This window comes from Chrysemys picta, chromosome 7 (assembly GCF_011386835.1).
Source record: "Chrysemys picta bellii isolate R12L10 chromosome 7, ASM1138683v2, whole genome shotgun sequence".
In the NCBI taxonomy this organism is placed as follows: Eukaryota; Metazoa; Chordata; order Testudines; family Emydidae; genus Chrysemys; species Chrysemys picta.
This window is the reverse complement of record NC_088797.1, coordinates 29,770,068-29,784,286: the sequence shown is the minus strand read 5'-3', so window position 1 is coordinate 29,784,286 and position 14,219 is coordinate 29,770,068. Positions and strand designations below refer to the sequence as shown.

General features: G+C 53.9%; 1 protein-coding gene across 11 annotated transcripts in view; it reads left to right on the top strand.

Moving 5' to 3' along the window:
* PC (pyruvate carboxylase) overlaps positions 1–14,219 on the top strand; it is a 245,306-nt gene that overhangs the window by 195,120 nt on the left and 35,967 nt on the right. For all 11 annotated transcript variants that reach the window (XM_065552955.1, XM_065552958.1, XM_065552954.1 and 8 more), the window contains one exon: positions 3,577–3,759. In XM_065552955.1, coding sequence (XP_065409027.1) covers positions 3,577–3,759 — 183 coding nt within the window. The remainder of the gene's footprint in view (positions 1–3,576; positions 3,760–14,219) is intronic.

Sequence of the window (14,219 nt, the reverse complement as noted above, 5' to 3'; positions counted from 1 at the left end):
CCACCCCCATGCATCCTCATGCGTGTCAGTCAAAGGGCTGGTTGCCCAAAGGGAGTGGGTTTTAATAAGCATCGACGCTGTGAATATATCTGCACAGAGACAATGAAATTGAGGGGAGGGGAATTGCTGACATGCAGGGAAGAGACAGTCCCTGTGCTCTAGACCCCACTCCCCTCCCAGAGCTGGGGGATAGACCCCAGAGTCCTGGCTCCCAGCTCCTCTGCTCTAACTGCTAGACACCACGCCCCTGCCAGAGCTGGGATAGAACCCATATCTCAGTGAGTTGCTTATTCACCACACAGCCAGCTGGGGCTTGAACACCACGGGGACTAGAACCGTCGATCCACACACAGAGAGAGCGAGGCCTAGAAGGAGAGAGCACAGACTAGAACCCATGACCCACGCACAGAGAGCAGGGACTAGAACCCACAACCCACCAACGGAGAGAGCAGGGACTAGAACCCACGACCCACGCACGGAGAGAGCAGGGACTAGAACCCACGACCCACGCACAGGGAGAGTGGGGCCTAGAACCCATGACCCATGCACGGAGAGAGCAGGGACTAGAACCCGTGACCCATGCACGGAGAGAGTGGGGCCTAGAACCCATAAGCCACCAACGGAGAGAGCAGGGCCTAGACCCCTTGTCCGTTAGCTCCACAGCCACTTGAACCCAAAGTGACCCTTAGCCAGTGCAGGAAAAGTTCTCTTACTCACTTTGTCAGAGCAGGGATGGGAGCCAGAACTCCTGGATTCTATCCCCAACGCTGGCAGTGGCGTGGGGTCTAGTGGGTAGAGCAAGTGGAGTAGGGTGTCGGGACTCCTGCATTCTGTTCCCAGGGCAGCTCACCTGCTTGGAGCGATCGGCTCAGGCTCTCTGAAGACTCAGGCAGGCGTCAGTCACGAGTTCCAGCTTTTGTGCCCAACCAAAAGGGTTAGAAACTCATTTTATTTTTCAATGGAAGCTGCGATCTGCCACAGTTACGTCACTCCAGGAGCTGGCACTCCTTGCTCAGGCCAGCCTTGCGCACGGCCCCATGCTGCAGCCCACTGGGGAGAGTTGGGAAGATCTCTCACAAGCTGCTGCAGTCAGAGCCAGAAGCCCCCGGGAGCTAGACGTTTGCGCTGCATCTGATTTAACTTTCACCCTATGTCATCCCATGTCAGGTTGTTGTGATGGCAGCCTGGCAGCTGTCAATCACAGGCAGGGAATGACAGGAGCCTGTCTGAAGTCTGGCTTGCATTTTAACCCCTTGGCTGCCAGCAGACTCTGCAGGCATCTCACCTTGGGTTATTGCCTGGGTTTTAGAATCGGGTGGGAGGACGGGAGGGATCGCAGTTCCAGGACTCCTGGGTTCTAGCCCCATCTCTGAGATCTGGCGGTTAGAGCAAGTGGGGCTGGGAGTCCTGCTAACAGTGGAGCTAAATTAGTACAATAGACGTGAGGTTGGACTGGATCCAGGGAAAGACCTTGGATCCCTTTCTGCGCGCCCCTGACCCAGCCAGTCCCCCTCCAGTAACGTGTGGAAAGGCTCCTCCACTGTAGAAACAAGTAAACAGCTTTAATCGTCCTCTGACAAGGAGCCCAATTAAGGAGCATTTGTAAGCAAACCCCCCCAGCTTCGTCCTTGTTTATTGTTCTGATTTATTAGCTTCATTAGCAGCAAAAGGGAGAGGCTGGAGGTTGCTGGGGCATGAATTATTCCAGCTGCTAGACATGCTGCCCCGAAATCCAAGGAGTTCCTATGAAAAATCCTTCCCTTGCTTTCAGAAGGAAAAATCCCAAAGACCCAACAAGTCATCTCACATCACCACAACTCACCCTGCACAACAGGGGCCCTGATCTCAGTTGGGGTCTGTGCAGCGCCTGGCACAATGGGGCCATGATCTCGGTCGGGGTCTGTGCAGCGCCTGGCACAATGGGTCCCTGATCTCGGTCGGGGTCTGTGCAGCGTCTGGCACAATGGGGCCCTGATCTCGGTCAGGGTATGGGCAGAGCCCGGCACAGTGGGGCCCTGATCTCAGTCAGGGTCTGTGCAGAGCCTGGCATAACAGGGCACTGGTGGGAAACATTTCCTGGAGAACACCTAACCTTCTGAAATATTTCAATGAGAAAAAAATTGGATTTTCTGCAGGAATCTCAATATGAGAAATGCTCATTTTTTCCTTCCCCCTTCACACTTATTAAAAATCATTTTTCTTCTTTTTTCCAATGAGGGGCAAATTAAAAAGGGGAGTGAACTCCTGTTTTACTTAGATTGGAAGCTCCTTGGGGCAGGGACCATCTTTGTCCTGTGTCTGTACCGCACCTAGCACAGTGGGGGCCTGGTCCGTGGCATCACTGCAATACAAATAATAATATTACGTCAAGGCGACTGGAAAATGTTGTCCAAGCCCGGGCTTTCCTGCAGCAAAACGGCCATTTCAACCAAGCTGCATTTCCCAAGAAGAAAATTTCTTGTGGGAATAATATCTGCAGCTTTAATAATTGTCCCTTCTAACCTCTCTTAAAATCACTGCTAAAAAGGAAAGACCCTGTATCACAATTCCCCACTTCCCTGCATCCCCTGCCCTGGGACCAGATTGGAGCCTGCACCCCCTGGAGGGGAAAGACCCAGTGTCCAATTCCCCACATCCCTGAGCTAGCCAATCCCTGCACACTGGGGCCACATCGGAGTCAATGCCCCCTAGAAGGGAAAGGCCCCATATCATATCCCCCCTCACCCCACTCCTGTTTGATGCAGACCCCATTTAGCATCCCAGCTCTCTTACCCCCCTGAGCCAGCCAGTTCCCCCAATCTAGGGCACAAGCCAGCAGTGACATGCTTTGGGGGATGGGGGGGCACTTCCCTGTTCTCCATAAGCTTTCATGAGCAACTGTTTCTGGAGACTGGGTTTGAAGGTCCAGTGATGTGATCCAGGCTGGCAAATGCTGTGGCTGTGCTGTGTGTGTCTAAAGGGGCACTGTCAGGTTGGCTTAGCTTTCCCCTGAGCCTAAGCATGATTGAAACGTCACCGTGCATATAGATCTGTGGTGGGGGGGGGGTTCATCCTCCCGCTGTAAACAGTGTTTTCTTTGGAGTTCCCCAGGGGAATTTTCAGACTGAACCTCCCAGCCTCAGACCAGGGCTTCAGACTAAAAAATGAAACTGACTAGAAATACAAATTGAAACTGACCGGGCTGGTTGCGCTGCCCCAACTGAGCATCAAAAAAGGCAACAAGCAGCATTGACAAGGGAAAGCTCATTTGTTCTGATTGTTTATATTGCTGTAGCACCTGGAGGACCCAACTGAGCGCCTGGCATAATGGGGGCACTGATCTCAGTCGGGGTCTGTGCAGCGCCCGCACAATGGGGACCCTCATCTCAGTCAGGGTCTGTGCAGTGCCTGGCCCGGGGGGGCCCTGATCTCAGTTGGGGACTGTGCAGCACCTACCACATTGGGATCCCAATTTCAGTGGGGTCTGTTCTACCCCATCACAACACTGCCCCATCTGAATTGCTGCTACCATAGCATTTGTAATGAGAGAGCAGAATCATAACCTCAAGCTTCTTTTCTCCTGTATCCCTCATGCAGGTTTTCCGAAGCGGGGAGGGCATGGGTATCCGTCTGGACAGCGCTTCTGCCTTCCAGGGGGCTGTCATCTCCCCTCACTATGATTCCCTGCTGGTCAAGGTGATTGCCCATGGGAAGGACCACCCCACGGCTGCCTCCAAGATGAGCCGAGCCCTGGCCGAGTTCCGCATCCGAGGCGTCAAGGTAGGAGAGGCTGAGCGAGCCCTGATGCATTTTGCAGGGGCCTCTGCTGAGAACTGTGGGCTGTAGCCAGTAGGGAGTGTTCTGGTGTGGTGGAGGGGCAGGGTGGGGACAGGAGGGGATTCTGCAGCCTGCAGTGTGGGCTGCACCCTCTGGTGGTAGCCAGAGGTACTACACCCCGTGGTGTGCAATTAGTGCTTCTGGTTTTGGGGATGTATTAATTTCATTTTCAGGATTTATTTTTATCAATTTTTGAGTTTTATGCAGCTGTCCAGAAAAATTTGCAGGGCTTCCTCTATGGATATACTGTGATGAGTAATATATATTGTATAAACTACTCATTACAGTAGAATATACAATGATGGGTAATCGCCATGTAATATTCCCTAGTGCGCTTTAAGGTAGTACTGTTTCAAACTGCACTACTTTAAAGCACACTTGGGAATCTTTCGTGCACACCAGCAGGGTCTACACGGACCAATTAATGCGCGAGACAATAGTTCTTTTTGAAATTACCTCCCTGTAGTCTGCATTAACTGCTCTGTGTAGACAAGCCCTTAGATACAAGTAACCATTTCTGGTGATTTTCCAGTGTTTATTGAATAAACACTGATTTCTCTCTCTCTTTTTTTTTTCTTTTGTATTGTGGTGTTTTATTGATTTAAACCTAAAATCTGAAGTCCTTATATATAATGCACCCCCCAGTGGTGGCAGATGGTACTGCACCCAGCAGTGATCAATGCAACCCCTGATGGTAGCAGGAAGTAGTACACCCTGCAGTGCTTAATCAACCCCCAGGTTCTGGCAGGAAGTACTACACTACACTTTGCAGTGGTCAATGCATCCCCCAGTGGTGGCAGGAGGTAGTACACCCTGCCTCCCCCCGGTGGTAGCCAGAGGAACTATACCCTGCATCCCCTGATTGTAGCCGGAGGTATTACACGCTGCAGTAGAGTGGGGCAGAGCTGAATCAGCCCCATCCCTGCCTGTGTTCCCTGGCCCGATCCTCTTCCCTCTGCTGCATGCAGACCATATGCTTCAGAATCTCCCCTGGTGGCCTCTGTGTATAATGCAACCTCTGGGGGGTAGAGGCGGACAAGGTCCCCAATGCTGGCAAGAGGTTCTGTACCCTGCATTCCAGCCAAACAATGCAGCCCCCAATGGCAGTAGGAAGCACTGCACTTTCAAGCTCTCCCCCCCCACCACACACACACACATCAACTGTGATATTAGTGGTGGGTCAGAGGCGGCCCTGCACTGCCTGTCAGTCAGACAATCCCTCCGGGCTTGGTGTGGGCTAGTTCCAGCGCTGCTTGTTCTGATAGGATAGCAACATATGGTGCTGGTCATGGTGGCGTTCAGGAGAGCCAGCTGGTGGCCTTATGTTCGGTGTGCAGAGGAAGAGGGGCATTGCTCAGGTATCGGTTGGAGGGGCAGGGCAGCACTGCAGAGCCGGAGGTTTGCTGTGATTACAGTGGTGGTGTCCCTGGGGGGACGTCCTCATTAGCTTAGGCTGTCAACAGGTTGGCATTACCTACAGAAAAGCCAGCGGCCCTCACCCCCTCTCCATCATCCCCAAGGAGAGGAGTCTGAATTAACTCTGACCTTTGGGCCTGATCCTGTATTTGGATCCTGACCCCACCCTCTGGAGCAGGATTGGGACCCCAGAATGGTGGGGGATCAGCCCTCTTTGAGTATGGTTTTATTCAGGTGTTGGTGTGGGGCTCTCTTCCTGTTTATGGGGCATCTAATAGGGGGGGTGAATAAAGGTGCCTCCCCCTTGGTCAGTTACCTCATTGCTGTCTCCTGCCCCTTGTGGCTAGAGAACATTAGTCCTGGGTATTTAGGGCAACAGCCCTGTTCTTTCAATGATGTTTGGACCCAAGGGCTGGAAGGTGGGGGGCGGGGATGGAGAACTGAGCGCAAACAAGCCATCTCAGTGGGAATGTCTAGTCTGATTGCTCCTTTGCATTGCTGGAGGATCCATTCCCTTGCATGCTCTCTAAAGAACCTCTTTGCTCCTTGGGATCCCTGCTATATCAGAGCAGGGGTCTGGTGGGAGAGCCATCCACTCCTGTGGGGTGTATGCACACCACCCGCTGCACATGAGCTCCCAGTGCAACACAGTGGCTAAGAGATCTAATGGGATGCTGGGGGGTGGGGGGGTGAACAGGGGGATACCAACTGGGACCAGGGAGGGAATATAGCCTCTGTAGAGAACCCAGTGGGTCACTACAGATTGGTACCAGGAGGAGAGCAGAATCCAACCCAATGTATCAGAGAGGCACAAAATGATTGTGTCAATTTGAGTAAATGAAGCATGTTGGGGGGATGGGGGACTGTACCTGTTGATGTATTAACAGGGGACTCTCAAGTAGCATTAGGGAGGTATTATTACCTCTGTATGTGGCAGTGGTGCGACCGCTGTTGGAATCCTGCGTCCAGTTCTGGTGCCCACAATTCAACAAGGAGGTTGATACATTAGAGAGGGGTCAGAGAAGAGCGAGAATGATTAAAAGGTTGGAAAACGTCCCTTAGATGGGAGACTCCATCTGTTTGGCTTAACAAAGAGAAGGTTAAGGGGTGACTTGATCCCAGTCTGCATGGGGAACAAATATTTGATACTGGGCTCTTCAGTCTGGCAGCCGAAGGTCTAACAAGAGCTAGTGGCTGGAAGTTGAAGCTGGACAAATTCAGACTGGAACTAAGGCCCAAATTTTCACCACTGAGGGGAATTCACCAGGAGAACAACTTCCCAAAGGCTGGGGTGGATTTGCCATCACTGGCAGTGTTTAAATCAAGATGGGCTGTAGTTCAGCCAGGAATTAATTCAGGAGAGGCGTGTGGCCTGTGTTAGGCAGGAGATCAGATGATCACAGTCGTCCCTTCTGGCCTGCTGGTCTATGAATGCTGGGAGCAGAGGCTCCAGAAAGTGGTCCTGGTGGAACGCAGCTGACCCAGTTGTGATGCTCCCAGTGTGGTGTGGCGCTGAGGTTGGACACAATCCTGGGGCAAACCGGCAGGGAGGTGGCATCACGTCTGTATGCAGCATCAGTGCCGGAGATGCTGCATCCAGCTCTGGGGTGCGCACTTCAAAACATCACAGAGAAAGAGCCACAAGAACAAGCCAAGGAATGGGAAACCCTGAGACAGGACAGGAACCTGGTTCTATTCCCAGTTCTGCCACTGATTCAGGCAGGTCCTGGGCAGGTCTCTTCGACTCTCTGTGCTCCAGTTTCCCCTCCCATACTTTTTCTGTTCTTCACAGAGACGTCTAGTGGGTTAGAGAAGGGGGGACTGGGAGCTAGGATTCCTGGGTTCTATTCCTAGTTTACGGAGGGAGTGGGGCCTAGCTCGGGGCTCCCATTGCACCAGGCACTGCACAGACACACAGTGAGAGACGGTCCCTGCCCCGAGGAGCTCTCAGTCTGACCAGACAAAGGCGTAGGTGGAAATACAGGCACAAAGCGGGAAAGGGACTTGCCCAAACAGCACGTCAGTGGCAGAGCCAGGAATAGCTTCCCACTAGCCCACGCTGGCTCTCAATACACTCGTTTGATCCACATTACCTCTGGGGTGGTTTATACCCATTTTACACACACTGGGAAACTGAGGCACACGGAGGAGAAGAGATTTGCCCAGCAGAGCTGGGAACGGAGCCCAGGAGTCCTGACTCCCAGCCTTCCCCCCCGCTCTAACCGACTGGACCCCACTCCCCTCACAGGGCCAGGGACAGAACCCAGGAGTCATGACTCCCAGCCTTCCCCCCCCCGCTCTAAACGACTGGACCCCAAACCCCACACAGGGCCACGGACAGAACCCAGGAGTCCTGACTCCCAGCCTTCCCCCCGCTCTAACCGACTGGACCCCACTCCCCTCACAGAGTCAGGGACAAAACCCAGGAGTCCTGACGCCCAACCACTCGACCATGCTGCCCTGTTTCCTCTAGCTCAGGCTCACCCATCTTCAGCAGCCCACTCACTGTCCCCGAGACATCACCCTGGGAAGCTTGGGGGGGGCACTGATCTCACAGGGATGATACACGTGTGCCCCATTGCCTTGGCAGAAAAGCATGAGTCAGGCAGGCATGTTGGTGGAGGGGGGAGAGAATTGAGATCTTTGTATTGAAAGATCCCTCCAGGGCAGAGAAACATCGTCCCCATGTGCCAGCTCTGCTGGAGAGCGAAATCTGTGCCCAGCACCAGGAAACCCGTCAGATCAGTGCTGGAGAAGGGGCTAGGTTGATGCCAGGCAGTGGTACCGGGGGTGGGGAGGGGGCGCATGGGCTGCGCCCCTGTGTTGGATTGATGTAACAACTGCTGAACTCCCCTCTACTCACACATGCCCCCATCAGTTCCTCTAGGAAGCGGGGGAGACTTTATTCCCCTGAGCAGTGGCGGGTTGATGTACTGGTCAGACTGGGCCTTGGAGAGGCAATAGGCCATGACCCCACCTCCCAGCCCTGCCCTTCCATCTCCTTTGCCATGACCCCGCCCTTCTTCCATGGCCCTGTGCCGTGACTCTGCCCCACTCCTGTGACAAAATCTCTCCTTCAGTCAGCCCCCTCCCAGTGCCAAGCCCCCAGCCGTCCAGTGCCCACTGGCACTGCTCCTTGATGGGCAACTGGGAGGGAGGAGAGGAGGGAAAAATGCATGTGCAGTCAAGATATGGAAAGCATCCCTGCAGCTCTGTCACCAGGTTCTGGCCCTGGCCCTGCCCTTGAGGAAATCCCTGCACCTCACTTTTCCCTCATTGTGAGCTCTCTGGGACAGGGCCTGTCTCTTGAGCCGGTGTGTGTATGATGCCAGCCTTGGGGGGGGCTCCAGTCTGGGACCCAGGCAGTGCCCTAATAATGGAAGCCAGAGGTCTGTGAGATCATCCAAACAGGATCTTAACTAACACATTGCCAATGGGTTTTATACTGTTGCCCATCACCCTAGTATCTGGTCTAGCACTTGTAGCAACGTTTCAGGATTCAGGTAGGATTTTAACTGCTCGGTTGCATTCCTGTTCATTTATTTTGCCGTGCAGCAGGGCCTTTAAATAAACGGCTCCTTGGTGTTCCACTGCCATATCTCAGTTCTGGGAATTCAGTTTTTATAGGAGCTTGGCTTAATAAGTCTCTCTGTCTGCATATGAGCTGAGAATATATTGCACCACAGCCGGCACGATGGGGTCAGTCGGGGGGGATTTGATCTTAATTATATGCCCTTGACTCAGCTGGGGGAAAGAGATTCCAGGGGCCTGTAAAGGAAAATGGAGCAGGATTTTCGCTGCGTGGAAATGATCCACAGATAAATCAAAGAAAAGGCTGGCACGAGAAGAGCCTGGACTGGGCAACGGGTTATTTTGCTGTCCCCAAGTGGTGGATGGGGGTCTCGAGAGACTGAGAGAAATCACGGGCTTGGGAAGTGAAAAGGGAGCTAAATGTTCCAGACGTGGGGCTAGCTGGCTTGAAGGAGGACTTGGGGAGGCAGTGTAGGTTAGGGCAGGAGTGTGGGAGTCAGGAGTCCTGGGTTCTATTCCTGCCACTGGAAGGAGCATGGTGGTTAGTGCAGTGGGGTGGGAAGTCAGAACTCCTGGATTCTATTCCCAGCACCAGGAGAGTGGGCTAGTGGTTTGAGCTGGGAAGGGCCAGGAATCAGGCCTCCTGGCTATACCACTGACCTGCTGTGTCACCTTGGGCAAGTCCCTTCCCCCATCTGTGCCTCAGTTCCCGCCCCCCCCCCCCCCATTTGTCTGTTCAGACTGTGAGCTCCTTGGGGCAGAGACTGCCTCACTCTGTGTGTCTGGGCAGTGCCCAGTACAATGAGAGCCCCAATGATGTTGGGGATCCATGCAGCGGCTGATCTCAGGCAGGATCTCTAGATGCTATTAAGATAATCGTCGTAAGAGAGATCATGTTGTCCCATGTGCCTGACCTGCTCAGGGGACTCTGGGGGCTGTTCCGAGCCAGGAAGGTTGTGTTGATGCTTTGTGGCAAGGCGCTGTATTTACACATGCCGCTCTGACAGCTTGTTAATTTCTCCCTCTTGCCTGGTCGCATCTGCTTAGGATTCTAGCATGACTGGGGACACCTCGTGAATATTCAGCGCCCATTTCGGCTTTGGATAAATCCTTAGCTAAAACGAGCCCCTGAGAAATCAGCCTTTTCCCTTCCCCCCAGCTAGAGAGGTGCTGTTCTAGGCCCCCCCGTCCCCACCTCCTGCAGCTGACCCTGCTGTTCCAGAGGAAATGGCAGGTGCTTTCTGCTTTGTGGAATACAGTTCTTTTCCCTCTGCAAATGGCCCAGAGTCCTCCTGGGTTTCTTAGGCTGTGTCAGGCTGTGAGGTGTTGAGGTCCTAGCGTGTAGGGGCCGGACTGGGGCTCAGGACCCCCTGGGTTCTATTCTCAGCTGCAGGAGGAGAGAGAGCCACTAGACTTCACACCCCTCCCAGAGCTAAGAATGGGACCCAGGAGTCTTGACAGTTCTCCCTACTCTAACCCACTAGATCTCACTCCCCTCCCAGAGCTAGGCTAGAACCCAGATATCTGAACCTCCATTGTGCTCCACCTCTGCTGTAACCATTAGACCCCCCCCACTCCCCTCCCCAAGAATAGAACCCAGGAGTCCTGACAACGTCCCCCTGCGCTAACGTATCAGAGCTCACATCCCTCCCATACTTGGGAATGGAACCCAGGAGCCCTGGCTCCCAGCCCTCCCCCTGCTCTAACCACTAGCCCCCACTCCCTTCCCAAAGCTGGGAATAGAACCCCCATGTCCTGACTTCTGATCACTAGACCGCACTTCCCCCAAGCTGCCCTGGCGCATCTATCTGACCTTTGAACCCCTGGGGGTCGGTGGGCTCAGTTTGTAACTAGCAGAAGGCAACCTGCAGCCTGGCTCTGGAAAAGGAGGGATCCAGACACTGCGTCAGTTCCCTGGCAAGCTGATAGCACCCGCCTGTGCCCCCAGGCCATGTCGCTATCACGTGGGCAGGGGGATCCGTCACTGGCAGGATAGGATAGGGAGGAAGGGGTTACGCTGCACCCAGGGCTTCTGTGCCTCCAGCCTCAATTACCATGTCCCCTCCCTAAGTCACCAGCTCAGGATTCCCACATCCCCCTCCCCCGTGGGGTTAAGAGGCCTGAGATGCCAGAAGGAACTTGCCCCATCTTCTGCCCACAGCTGGGCAAACTTGGCAGTGCTGCCCGGCTCCCCGCTCCCCCTCCACAAGCCATGGCAGCAGTGGGCTCCTCAGAACAGCCTTCCCCTCCTCCCCTGGGCCTGGTGCCTCCAGAGCATGGCCTCCACTGCTGTGACACACATTTCCCAGGCCCTGGCAGGGGCCCAAATGGCACAGGGGTCAATAGCCTGGCCCAGCTCCCGTGGCTTCCAGGCAAAAGAGTTAGGGGGCGGGGAGGTGCGGGAGAGCATCAGCTGAAATGTGCTCTGCGTGCCAGCCTCTGCTATTGATCTAGACAGCAATAAAGGCAGGAGAGTGGAGCTCAGGGAGCCGGGCACGGCTGGCAGCTTTGCTGAGCCGTGGGCATGGGGACTAGGCTGCCGCAGGTTCTTCTGGCATCTCAGAGCCCTTAACTCCATGTATCCCGCTCTTTAAGGCAGGACAGGGCCCAAGCAAGCATCCCTGGGTCACCTTGACAATCTTAATTGGGAGGCAGGATTGGCTAATGGATTGGGGGCTGGGCTAGACTGCTGCACACCCCAGGTTCTCTTCCTAGCTCTGGGAGGGGAGTGGGGGCTAGTGGGCTAAACCAGGGGGCCAGGATCAGGATTCCTGGGTTCTCTTCAGCTCTGGGAGAGGATTGTCATCTAGTAATTGGTGGGGGGTTAAGTTATTTAGCCTAGCAGGGCCTCAGTTTCCCAGTCTTTATACTGGGGGTAATACCAACCTCCTAGGGGTGTTGTGACAATAAATACATTGTGGTTACAAGGTGCCCAGATACTTTAATGATGGGGCTGGATAAGGACGATGGATAGATAGATTAGGGTAGGTTGGCTGATTGATTGATTTGGGTGAGAGGGGAAACAGGCACCAAGAGGGACAGAAACTTGCCCAAGGTCAGTGGGAGAGCCCAGAATACCTCCCAGGTGCCCTGAGTCTTGGTGTGCTGCTCTATCTACTAGCCCACACTGCCTGCTTTAAAAGTATGATCGAGAGCCAGGACACCCACCCGGCCCACCTGCCTCAGACACCTTGCTAGAGAACACAGACACACACACCCCCTGGTAGTGAGATCTCTAAGATACGCACATCCACCTTGCTAGAGATTGCTCACACCTCCCCTCCCTCTGCTCCATAACTCACCCTTCTCCTCTCGCCGACAGCCCGTGCCGTTTGTATTGTTTGTTCAGTCCACGCGCTGGCGCGTCCCCCGATCCGTCTTGATCACGCCGCGGTTGGCTGGCACCATCTGGCCTGTTAGCACTAAATTACCCCTCCTCGTATACCAATATGTTTAGTTCGGGGCCGTCCCGTCCCGTGCGCCCAGTGATTTCTCACTGTCTCACTTTGCAGGCAGTTCGCAATCTCGCCGGGCTGTAGTGACTGCTTTGCCCAGGTGGGTACATAGGCTGGCACTGGCAACTGGGGAAACAGACTCCTCTCTGTACCCATTAAAGCCCACCCCTGGCTTTCTTTGTATCTCCTGAATCTTTCTAGCTTAGGAACTAGACTTCCATAAGGGAACAGGAATCAGGCTTGGGGATGGGTTGAGTGAAAGGTCCTGTGGTCTAGTGGGTAGCATGGTCCAGTGGGAGTCGGGATTCCAAGGTTCCATTCCTGGTGCTGCCTGACCTGTGAGACCTTGGCTAAGTCCCGTCCCAACTCTGTGCCTCAGTTTCCCTTCATAAACTTTGTTTAGCTATTCAGGACAGGGATTGCCTTTCACTATGTGTCTGTGCAGCACCTAGCACAGCGAGGGCCTCAAGCTCGATCGAGGTCTGTACAGCACTTGGCCAGAGGCTCATTGCAGATGACCAGAGACACGCAGCCCTTGACCCCCTGTGGTCATAAAAAACATACTGGGGCATTTTTCCCACCACTTGATGATTATAGTAGCTCCTAGGGGCTCCCACTGAGATCAGGAGTCTCAGGTGCTGTACAGACCCTGACTGAGACTGAGGCCCCCATGCTGCACATGGACCCCCATGGACACAGTCACTGTCACTGCCCCCAAGAATGTACATTCTAGACAGACAAGGGGCAGGAGAAGAAACGGAGGCACAAGGTCAATGGCAGAGCTAGGACTAGAACTCAGGTCTATTGCTCAATGCCTAGGGCCCAACCTACTGACTCACTCTGCTCCTTCATAGCCCCTGTTGAGTTTGCAGGCTGGAGTCCTGACAGCTAGTATTCTGAGGCAGTCAGCAGGTGGTGCTGTTGCACATTGTCTCACAAGTTCCCAGCGTGCCAGCGGGGTCCAGTCTTTGAACAAATGCCACGTTGTTGTTAGTTTGATGGTGCTTTTCCTTCTTGTGGGGAGCTACTGCAAGCAGTTGGAGAGTTGCTCCCTGCTTGAATCTCCTTAATGAGACTCAGTCGATCCCTGGGAGTCAGGCACTGGTGTATAGGCAGAGATATCTGAGAGAAGGGATCGTGCATGCCATGTGCAACCACTTCTGTCCCAGGACTGCTGTGTATAGTCTAAATAAACTAGCAACACTAACCGTGTTCCCCCAGACTTCACTGATTGCTCCTTCGATGGGAAACTGACCTGCAGATCCTCTAAATCTGCTACTGCTTGGCCGTGGGGGTGCGAGATGATTGCTGGTATTTCTCTACGTTTTGATGGAAGCAAGGATCAGAGCCCCATTATGCCAGGCACTGCACAGATCTGAGTCCACTCCTGACTAATGGCAGCCCCATGCTGTCTACAAGCTGTTTTACCTCCCCCCAATCAGATGACCATGCAAAGCAAGGTGGAAAATTGGAACATGATGTAACTCAGGGCAAGCATTTATGAGAGAGGTTTGGTGATGGGAAACTGGGCTGAGACCCACATGGAGTGGATGGAATTGATTTTTAGTCACTATATCTCTGAGCCATCTGGTCCCCTGACCTGGATCCAGATAGGAGGGAGCACCCTCTAGAGGGGAGAGGCCCCATGTCTCATTCCCTGCCACCTGAGCCAGCCAGTTCCCCTGCCCTGGGGTTGGAACGGAGCCAATGCCCCCTAGAGGGGGAAGGCCCCCTATCCCATTTCCTATCCCCACTTAACATCACAGCTCTCTTACCCTCTGCCTCTATTTCTGCCTGTCTCCCCCTCTCCTTCAAAGCCAAGGAGTGCTCTGAAGCCATAAGGGGATCTCAGCTATTGAATCTGACAGCTACTGTCAGGCTGCCTACAACCTGCAGTCACTTCCCCTGTAGATATACAACCCATGGCATTGATGGCCTGCGGAGGGGATCCCAGTTCCTGACACCCCATGATCAGCCATGAATTACGTCCACGGGTTGCTG